This window comes from Rhagoletis pomonella, unplaced genomic scaffold (genome assembly GCF_013731165.1).
Source record: "Rhagoletis pomonella isolate Grant_MI unplaced genomic scaffold, Rhpom_1.0 Rhpom_scaffold_00004, whole genome shotgun sequence".
Classification (NCBI taxonomy): Eukaryota; Metazoa; Arthropoda; class Insecta; order Diptera; family Tephritidae; genus Rhagoletis; species Rhagoletis pomonella.
Window position 1 is genome coordinate 21787991 of NW_023458558.1, and position 10669 is coordinate 21798659.

The window sequence follows — 10669 nt, forward strand, 5'->3', positions numbered from 1 at the left end:
TGAGAACCCCAAATGTAAATCTATATCTCCTTAATTCTATGCAAAGTTCTTTATGCCCACTCGAATCTCATTTACAGCTTCGTTTTTTGACTTCTTCAATCCTCCGAAACTACCAGATGACACAGAAGATCCTAATTATTGCGATATAAATGTAAGTATTGTTTATAGTTTTCAATTCTCAACTAAGGATATTGCATTTGCAGGCAATTTTACAAAATGATTTTGAGCTCGGTTTCTACCTCAAGGAACGTGTCATCCCAAAGGCTGTTATGTTTTTCACAGGTGAAATTGCCGATTGCCAAAGCTCGGACTCGGAGTCGGAGTCGGAGGAGACAGCTGATGATGACGACGATGATGATGACGACGATGATGATGTCTCCTCCACCAATGATGTCAATGACGAGTGAACTTAATATTTTTTATATTTATTGATATATTACTATCCTTTTAAACACTGTAAAAACTACCACATTGCTGTATACTATATACGTGTACACATTTGCGCTAATTTTGAATAAAATTTATGTTAACAAAAATCGTAAGAGCTTAATGACATTCTTTGTGTTCAGCCGTTAGTTAAGATTATGGATATATAATTAATACTAGGAGTTAAGCATAATAGTGCAATGTATGTTCGTGAACTTCTGCCATGGACTTATGTGTGGCTGTACGTATGCAAGTCGATTGATTTGCAACTATTACAACGCCCAAGTGTGTGAACGTACACAAGAGTTAATCAATGATCGGTTCTTGATTTGGGCAATCATCATTGCTTGACCCAATAAGATGATCAGCTATGATTTGGCATTCCGGCTTACTAGCTTTAAAACGTTGCACGCCTTCGCGTGTTACGCTCGTACCACTCAAATCCAGATAGATCAGATCAGGCGAGCACTGCACAAGATGATGCAGGGAAATGTCTGTGACCTTTTTATAATTTCGCACACTAAGTCTTACAAAGCTATTTTCGCTCGGGCGGTTGCCAATGCGTATCCAGATTACACCAGGTTCAACCGGATTTTGTGGCCTTCCAAAACAGCAAATACCACGATCTGAAATGGGGTATTGACGACAACATGGATGATGACTGAAATGTGGTACTGGTCCTGACGATGAGCTGGACCAATTAGATTCATTTCCGCGTCCCAAAGGGTTTATTATATTCCAGAAATGTGGATGTTGCAACATTAAATCAAAATGATTGTCTACGTTTGGTGGCGGACGAATATGCCTTATGGTGGGCCGACGATTCACAAAGTCTAACAAAATAACATGTTCTGGTCGTGGTAAAAATCGACTACGTGATGGAAAATTTCCACCAGGCTCAGGTAAACTATTGTCCGCTGCATGATCTTGTGGCAAACGCGAAGGTGATGCAAATGGAGAATTCAAAGCTGACGAAGGCGACGACGACGAAGTAGAAGAAGAGGACGATGACATTTGTGGGCTCGAGCACGACGGCTTTTCTGTTTCTTCGCGTCCCTCTTGTATCGAGGTATTTGATGACGAGTTAACCATAGCACTAGAATATAGAGAAGAATCGTAGTCTTCTGGTGAGGTGGATGCTTTCGACGTGGACGGTTGACAATCGCTGTCGCTGGCGTCCTTACTTTCATCTTTTGTTGGTGTGCTATTTTTTGTTTCATTGTCACGCATACTTAGAGGACAATCCAGAAGTAGCTCTTTTAAAGTCAGCACGACATTGAAGCATTGCAAATCAGAATCTGTTATTGGGGTGAATCGCAAATCCAAGTACTAGAAATATAAGCGAAAATTCACAAGGGGTGCAGAAGGTTCATCAAGTCGTTTTGTACCTCTAATTTTTTAAATCCAAAACGTGCCGCCATGCTTCCATATGGAATAAAATCGCCCAATCGTGAACAACCTTTTAAGCTAAGCCAGCGTAGTGAGGGTATTTTGGATATCATCATGATGTAATAAGGCTCAAACCAACTGCTGTACTCAATACCAAGCTCCTTAAAGATGGCGAAGAATGTAAATATGATGCTGGATAGCTCTAAAATTTACATACCTCTAAATGCACTAAATGAGTGTGAATGCCACTGAATATGGTTTGCTCATCCTGTGGCTTGCAGAAGTTACAATCTCTAAAAACAAGCCGCTTTAAAGTTTTAGGAAAATGCACAATGCGAACCTTTAAGACAAAATTAAAGGTTACTTGTATGTAAATGTGATTTCATTTCTCATTTCCTTACATTTCTTAGATCTACAGTAACACCCCGTAATTCCAATATGTTTAATTGTGTACACCGCTGAGCAAAGGTGTCTGCCAATGTTTTGTTAAATTTCTGTATTTCTGTACTTGTGTACTGCCGCGATGGGCCACGTAACTTTACGCAAGTAGTTCCTTTGTGTGTACGTTCCATGACATCTTCTAGTATGCCGAGCGGCAATAATTTCTGACTGAGATCGATGTGTTGCCAAAATCTGCGATCCATTAATAATGTACAAAAGCGGTTACAACAGCTGCCAAGAGAAATATATTAAAAAATGGCGTATATTCTTATGAAAACACTTACTTCATAAGGGCGTAATATGTCCACGAGTCGAGGCTCTTAAATATTTCATAAAGGAGTTCATCAGGAAAGTCTGTTAAGCAGACTTGGTGTGTGGAATCAACGCCACGACACTTTGCGGCAGGAGTGTAGTCCCCCACAGCCCCATTTTCATATGCAGCCTCACAGCTGGTACTATGCTGTTCACCACAATCTGAGTGACGACGCTTTCGGCACAATCTTGATTCATTGGGATTATTTTGCACCTGAAGTAGATTTTTCTCTGAGCCCAAGTCCATTCTTTTCGGTAAATTGGAACGTTCAAGTAAATTAGTTCACCATTTAAAAACACTTTGCGATGTGTTAATGTGTAAATAGCGATAAGAGAAATTGTTGGGGATATCAAACGATGTATCGATATTTTTGAATCATCGATAATATCGGTTCTAAATTCGATGTTTACTAAAATCCTAAAATCGCAAAATTGACAATATATCGATGCTAGTTTCAGCGATGTTTTAACATCGATTTTACTGTAACTGAGACTGGAATTCAATTTACACATTCTGCTCCTAAAATTTTTATACTGACCATAAATTTTAATACTTATTCTTCTGGGAAACATTCAGAAATTCCGAGTTTTCTCTTATCTTGGTTGTCGATAATATTTTCGTAAATCATGAGTCTGCGTTTATACATGGAAACTTATAGCGACGCGATTTTTCATATTACCTTTTGGTGTTGTTCGTTCCATTTATACGGCCACTTTTTTGTATGCAATTGTTGTCAGCTGTGAGCCGTTAAGGTCTGGTTAATCAGACAAACTGTATAACCAATTTTTCGAGCGTGAGGAACGCTTTATGTGCTGTTTGTACTTTTGGTACCCGCGTGATCCTGCGGGCTCGTGTGGAACAAACCTATTGGCAGTCACTGCCGCAACAAACGCAATACGGCGGTCTCAGTAAATACTTTATTTGGCATTCCATTTCATTTGTTTACATTTTTGTTGTTGTGTTTTAGGCTTCAGTGAAGAAAACAAGTTGGCAGCGCTTCATAAATGCCAAAATCAGCATGCGAAGTTTGCTGCGATGAAGACAGTGGCAATGAATTTTAAATTTGGACTAAACTGAGCAGTATTGCTAGCTGCCGCTGCAGTATTGTGTGTCGCTTCAATGGACAGCACACTTTCGGAAAAAAAACAGCTGACTGCCGTTGCCACTGCTACTGCGTTATTGTATTTTGAGCTTTAGGGTCAAAACTTTGGCATAATAAACCATGATTCAAGCATAAGTGAAAGAAGTATATATTACCCTTATTCTAGAAACCGACTTTTCACAATTCGTAATTCGTAGCTATTACGAAAAACGAAAAATCGACATGCTGCAACCTTTGCGGAAACCTGTGCAGCATTGCCAGCTATCACTTGTTTTTCGAAAACAGCTGTACGAAGGAATACAAAGTGGAAAGGAATTAAAAAATACTCATAAAGAGCTTATTTATAGTAAAATTTTTTGATTTGACGTATTTTGAAGGAAACGATGGATTCTATTGATTTTGCAATTATTGCAGCGGAGTAATAGTGCGCTATGGAAAAGAATTCACAAACATATGCAGAGTTGTCGGGCATAGTACCCACTGACGCACCTATGTCAGCTTCAGGTTGAATTGTTGAACCACACGCCATAACTCCTATGCCTGAAGAACTAGTTCTCAATCCAGTTTATGCAATTACAGCTTCTTCCAAGCCATTGAAAACATTCACTTTGTAAGGTCCATAACCTGTTGCGCTTGCTTCTGCCGCGCTTAGGGATTATAACCCTTACTAAGTAGAATTCAACAACCGAAAAACATTGTACAAATAACTAAACCGGACACAAATTGTTCGATAAGGAGAAAAATCGACATGTTGCAACCCTTGCGGAAACATGTTGAGCATTGCCGGCTATCAGTTGATTTTCGAAGACGGCTGAATGAGGGGAAGCAAAGTGGTAAGGAACTAAACACCCTTATTCTAAAACCCGCATTTTCGTAATTATATATATATATATTATAACCCTTACTAAGTAGAATTCTCCTTTCTGTGTTGCCGGAGAAGAGGGGGTATACAACACTTCTTGTGCATATCACTCCGGCTACGCCATCCACAGTATTTTTGCGCAGAACCCACGTCGAAATTTGAAAAAAAGTTCATAGTGCAAACCGAATTTATTAATAAACTAGTGGTTGGAAATTCGAAACATTGATGAACGTGATGTTAAAGTTTTTTGATTCCGGTTATGAGTTTGGACACAACAACCGAAAATCATTGTACAAATAACTAAACCGGACCCAAGTTTCTCAATAAGGGGTAACAAAGATTATTTTTTACTAGTTTATATAAAGCAGTGGATAAAAATATACGTATATGCGAAAAGCAAACCCAGATATGCCCAATGTCCTATAAATAGGACACCTACACAAGAGTTTACATGACGCGTAACGTTTTCCCATGAGCCACTTATTTTACTCATTTAGTAAGTGCTTGATCATCCCTACCTGTGACAGTATGTTTTGGTACTTTTTTACCAAAATTTCTATGTAATTGATTTACAAAGTGGCAAGTTTTCCAAAGTTTCGGTATATGTTGCTAACGTTGCACGGTAAGTAAAAATTTGCTTATTCAAATATAAAAATTAACGTTTTTTTTCGTATATACGACATATTCTTCGATTGTTTTATGATTAGTGAATTTGTTTTTATGTTGTTATATTACTTTTGTATTAGCAAAAAAGATGGTGTCCTACATGTAGGACATTTAGCATATAATATACTATAAATTTCTTACAGAGAATTTTCTCTGCATGAATCTTTGGCTCCTTTAGAGGATGATAATGTAGATTTCGATAGCATAGCATTATTTCTAGAAATAAATGCACCTGCAAACATTACCGACGAGGTTTCTGTTGACGAAAATTCTGTCGGTATAAATAATTATCCGGTTTCGCTGATGAAAAGGAGCGTTGAAGTCTTTTCGGAAACCGGTTTTGATGATCAATGGGATCCCGGTAATGACATACCATTGTCCAGGAATCGGATGCAATCGGAATAAATCCCATAAGTTTCAACAAGCGATACTCCTAACAAGAGCAAACTCGTATCGTAAAATATTGTAATAAAATCATGGGAGGTATGGATCGTTCAGACCAAAATATTAGCGTCTACCACAGTGCTATGGGGAGTAAGAAACAGTGTTTCCCCCTAATAACTAACTGTGTAGAAATGGCGAAATGTCTGGCGGACTCATAAACACAATGGCGGAACAATGGGCCCCTTACCTTTCAGGAGAAGTATTACAACAGCTTAACTCGCCCAAAATAAAAAAGGAAGGTTTACGCATAGTTCCAACAAAGAGTTGGGTCCAGATGTGGCGCTTGTCATCAGACAACCACAGTAAGATGCCACAAATTTAACATTGGATTACATGTCAAATGTATTGTCACAGATCCCATCAAATTCAAATCAGAAAAAGTTGATAATATGTCATGTGCCCAATGTCCTATATATATGACAGCTTTAAAATATATGTGTCCAAATTTTTTTTTTAATCATTACCACACGCCGTCTTTTTATCATAAGTTTAGATGAATATAATCGCAAAACCCGTTGAAATGTTATGTACAACGAATAAACACCACTAATATTTCGTGCGAACACACATCGCTTTACATCTTTTATCTCGCCTCCGACACAGAATTGTTTTCGTACCAAATTACGCAAAAAAACTTACTTGCTCGTTTTTAGGCATGCGATTGTTACGAATTTCGAAAGTTCGAAGATACGATTCGGATTGCAGCATACTATTTCTACGATTCGTAGCAAAATCTGAATACAAAAGAGTTGCAGAATAGGGGTGATAAACTACTTAGTTTTCAACAAAAAACTTTATTCAATAGTAAAATTTAAATATTTTAAACATACTTTGAATAGGAACCAAAGAACGTAGATAACAAGAAGGGACAACTCGTTATAATTGTGGCGAAAGTGCGCAACAGGGGCGTTCCTTCCCTTTTCATCCAATCAAAAAATGCACTAGGGCACGTAGGAACTTATAACTTTTTTACCATCTGCAAAACTGACTATCTAAAGAAGGAAGAAATCAGCTGACACGGAAAAATCTAAATTCAGCTGATTTCTGCGCTACGGGCTACAACTACAGAAAAATTCTGCGGTCTTGAGTTTTCATTTACATGGCGCTTTGATAAGACAGATCGTGTCAGCTGACTTGGGTTTACGTACCGGTAGGTTTACGTTCTTGACTAATATCAGTTATACGAATTTCGTGATTTCGAAGATACCACTTGGATTGCAGCATACCATTTCTACGATTCGTATTCGTAGCAAAATCCGAATACGAAAGTGTTGTAAAATAAGGGTGTACAAGTATTATACTCGTATTGGTAACGTTTATGAATACAATTAAATAAATCGTAATCGTATGTAATTTAAACAATCGTAATCATCTGGTTTTTTCTGGCATGACATTAAAGGCCCGTCCACATAGAACTTTGGCGTTGCGTTGGCGTTGGCATCGCTTCAACAGCTGACTACGAATACATGAGTTCAAATGCAGCCGTCCACATAGCCAAATTTCGGCAACGCTCACGCCAACACAAAGCAAAAAGATGGCCAACTCTCAACTTTTCGCGTGCGTCGCTCGTCAGCTGTAGGCAATAAATAAAATTATGTGAAATATTTTTCTTTTTTAATCAAGTGCGGGCAAAAAATATCGTTTTTAATGCAATTATTGATATGAAATATTAATTTGTCTGTCGTTAGTATGTTAATTTAGAGGCCCAAGCCTTCGCTGCCAAGCGTTCATTGTAGCAAGCATACTTTTAACGTGCGTTCTGTCAAACCAACACCACCGCCAAAGACAACGCGAAAGTTCTATGTGGACCGGCCTTAAAAGAACGCTCTATACTATCGATAGTAACGCAAAAAGTAAAAAATTCGATGTATCGATAGTGCCATCGATAGTCTGCCAGTTTTACTGAGCAGCTGTCCAGTTATCGCAGTGCGGTGGAATTGTTACGATTTAATTCAGTTTTTCGAATAAAATGTCTACCATAGTGTTCCTACGCCAAATAATCAACCATGGGAATCTGCTGGGAAGTTTCCGTGTGCTGCATCGAGTACCTTTATCAACTGGCAATACAGGTGCATCTTCAGCTACCCTGCTCTACGAACGTGATCCGCAGCCTCAGTTCACTGATCCAGAAACGCAAAATTTACTCAGGTCCATGACGCAGCTTCAGCTGGATAAAATTTTCCAGAAGACGACTGTGCCGGACAACTCCGTGGATTACAAGCTCATGACTGTCGCGATGCTGGAAGAAGAGTTTCGCAAGACTATTGCACGTGCGAAGGAGCGCTTACAAATGCCTCCCGTTGTTCAGATAAGAAAAGATGAACACAAAATTATATCCAATGACAGTGCTTTAAGCGGTTTCTCAAACACAAAGTACGTTATAACAGACATAACATATGGATTGCGTCAATCAGAGCGCAAGGTTGTGGTGCGGCAAACCAATGGTACCCTGGAGTATGCACCAATGGAAGTAACAAAGCGTATGCGGCAATTATATTTTCCACTTAATGGTCGCAGTATACGAGTTCCGCAAATGTTCCAGGATGACCATTTACAACGCTGTTTAGATGAGCAAAAATATGTGTTTATTTTAAACCGTATGGTGGTTCAATTCGAACCTTATGAGCCAGAGTTCCATCACATCAGCAGCAAGGTATATCAGCACATCAATGAATCTAAACAATTTGATGTGTTACGTTCTACGAGACATTTCGGCCCGATGGCATTCTTTTTTGCTTGGCATCGATGCATTGATGACTTGCTTTACGACATGATAAGGCGAGACTATCTCCAGAACGGGGCAGAACTTATTGCGCTCTTCTATAAATTGCATGGTATTGAGTCTAATTACAAAAAGCTCTTTAAACAATTAGAGGAAATTAAACCTGAGGAGGATTTGGCTTTAAAGGAACTAAACAAGGAGCTGAAACGTACCTCGAAAGATGTAAAAGAGGACTTGGAATCGACTATCGGAAAAACGCGAACGGATTTTGAAATCGACGATTTATGTTTACAATTTATAGAAGATTATATAAGCAAGCACGCACTAAAAAGGGTTCAACTTGAATTGGCAATACAAACCATAAAGGAAATAAGTTCCGAAAAGAGGCAACTGTTTGAGGGCCTAAGCAAAGCACATGGCGTATCGTAAAGGTCTTAAATAAAGAAAATGTTTATTAAATAAGTAATGTTTATAAAATCTAGCTAAATAGATTTAATATGAGTTTTAAAATTATCCTTTGGGTCGTTTTATTATTTTGCATACTAAAATCTCTTTTTGTATTAAGTTCCCTTAAAGCCATTGGTGGCCAATGGATCTTTAGATCTTATATTTTTCAGTCTGCTCCTGAAACATTTTACGCATTTTTTTCTATGTTCAGCAAATAAAGATGGACTTAAACACTTTGTCAAACAAATTTGACAACGTAGCAAATCTCTGAAATACCAACGCAAGCGTCTTTGACCTGCTGCTACATTTTGGCTTACTAGCACATGCTTTTTTCCGCATTTTTCAAAATGTCTTGTTTTAAGTGAGCATTCTTTTTGTTCTGAGAAATGCCTTCGCATCTCATATCTCCTATGAAAACTTCGTTTGCAGGGCAAACCGCGGTTTGAAGTTAAGTCGACATGATCACTTATATGGTCGTTTAACTGCCGTTTGGACGCTGTCATTAATCCACATGAATATATTGGACATTGCTGATGTACAATTCGTTTGTTAAATTTTTGTTTTGACTTAATTTTGCATTTATGCAGTAATAATAGGCTCGTATGCTCCAATTGTTTACCACATATTTCACAGAGCGCTGGTGGACCCCAATGTATCACCATATGCGAGAGTATTTGCTTTGAATTGGTCAAAATTTCACCGCATACCAGACATTCTTTTTTGCTATTACTGTATGAATTGGTATTTTTTTGCACAAACTCTAAAAATACATGATACTCGTTTTCATTGCATTCTTCCAATGGAATAATATCTGATTGCACGGCATCAATATTTCCATCATTTTCTGAACTACATTGGATGCCTACGTCAATTTGATTAAGCATCGTTGCTGTCTGTTGACCACGATCGCGCAGTGGGTTGGGAGTATCAGTTTGAGCGGAAACGTGATCCGTGGCCGGTTCTACCATTATGCCTACGCACCTCGTTTCACGTAAGCCTTTCTCTGGGCTCATTTGCGTGTCGACTTCAGAGTCTAAGATTCCCGGAGAAAGAATTAGAGAGTTTGACATTAAAATTTCCTTTTGCATTGCCATCTGTGGTGTTATGAATCTTGTGTCTACAGCAATTAAGCTTGGAATCTCAATTACAAACATCTGTAAAGACTTCAGATTAGCAGTGGAAACACACGCATTATTGCATTGTACCTGGTGGGCGACTAAAGGCTTCTGCATGAACGCGTCTATATTGAAGTTCAGATTTTCCTCTGGATCTGTAAATGATTGCGTAGTGTTATCAACAAAACTCATGGTGGAACAAAACTCATCTTTATACTTGTTTTATTTACCAAAGTCATCCATTCCTGTTTCCCCATCCATTTTCTACGGACAGATAATTGTGTATAACAAAAATATTCACCTGCGCACTAGCACAGTAAATTGCAAATTTATTTTAGCGTCACAATATTAAATTCGATTAAACCCAACTAGACACGTATTTTTAAAACAATTACAAAAAGAACGCAAGAATTTTCAACTTCAAATAACAACAGCTGTTAAAAATAGCTTTATTTCCCCATCTGTTGTCTTCTTTTTTTTAATTCTTTCTATTGCAGTGTAGGATTTGAAAAGTCGACTATCACTGTAGTCAAAACTCGACTTTTCGATGAAAAACTTGTCTTTTGGAATCGACTTCACTTATCAGATGGACTTGAATCATGGTATAATGAATTACAGGTATTGGCACATTTCATAGTCATATTTAGATCACAACTAAAGTTCTGAACACATTGAAAACGACGAGCTACCGACCACAGCTTCCAATTTGTCATCTTTATTATCTAAGCGCTTTGTCGATGGC

At 38.2% G+C, this 10669-nt stretch overlaps 4 protein-coding genes across 4 annotated transcripts; 2 read left to right on the plus strand and 2 right to left on the minus strand.

The window, feature by feature from the left end:
• Positions 1 to 414, plus strand: LOC118737225 (nucleosome assembly protein 1;3-like; the record flags this gene model as incomplete). The annotated part of the gene is given in 2 exon segments (XM_036467595.1): positions 1 to 151; positions 204 to 414. Coding segments are annotated over 2 exon segments (303 nt in total). The 3' UTR covers positions 408 to 414.
• On the minus strand, positions 410 to 2914 carry LOC118737224. Its single transcript, XM_036467594.1, has 5 exons — positions 2541 to 2914; positions 2217 to 2487; positions 2033 to 2155; positions 1815 to 1976; positions 410 to 1755 (listed from the first exon to the last, which is right to left on the minus strand). Exons 1-5 carry the CDS (start codon positions 2813 to 2815, stop codon positions 733 to 735), a joined length of 1854 nt encoding a protein of 617 aa, XP_036323487.1. The 5' UTR covers positions 2816 to 2914; the 3' UTR covers positions 410 to 732.
• Positions 2915 to 7516: 4602 nt separating this feature from the next.
• LOC118737226 (28S ribosomal protein S22, mitochondrial) lies at positions 7517 to 8878 on the plus strand. Its single transcript, XM_036467596.1, has one exon. The coding sequence runs from the start codon at positions 7613 to 7615 to the stop codon at positions 8792 to 8794; it is 1182 nt and encodes a 393-aa protein (XP_036323489.1). The 5' UTR covers positions 7517 to 7612; the 3' UTR covers positions 8795 to 8878.
• LOC118737227 (zinc finger protein 83) lies at positions 8794 to 10343 on the minus strand (the record flags this gene model as incomplete). The annotated part of the gene is given in 3 exon segments (XM_036467597.1): positions 8794 to 9966; positions 10018 to 10082; positions 10158 to 10343. Coding segments are annotated over 3 exon segments (1137 nt in total). The 3' UTR covers positions 8794 to 8925.
• Positions 10344 to 10669: the final 326 nt, after the last annotated feature.

What these genes read in the sequence shown, in the direction of transcription:
- LOC118737224 (XM_036467594.1), bottom strand. Translation starts at nt 2,815, where the DNA reads ATGGACTTGGGCTCAGAGAAAAATCTACTTCAGGTGCAAAATAATCCC. An exon ending in ACATATTACGCCCTTATGAA is followed by an intron (nt 2,488 to 2,540) that starts GTAAGTGTTTTC and finishes TTCTCTTGGCAG; the next exon opens with CTGTTGTAACCGCTTTTGTA. An exon ending in TTGGATTTAAAAAATTAGAG is followed by an intron (nt 1,756 to 1,814) that starts GTACAAAACGAC and finishes TTATATTTCTAG; the next exon opens with TACTTGGATTTGCGATTCAC.
- LOC118737226 (XM_036467596.1), top strand. Translation starts at nt 7,613, where the DNA reads ATGTCTACCATAGTGTTCCTACGCCAAATAATCAACCATGGGAATCTG.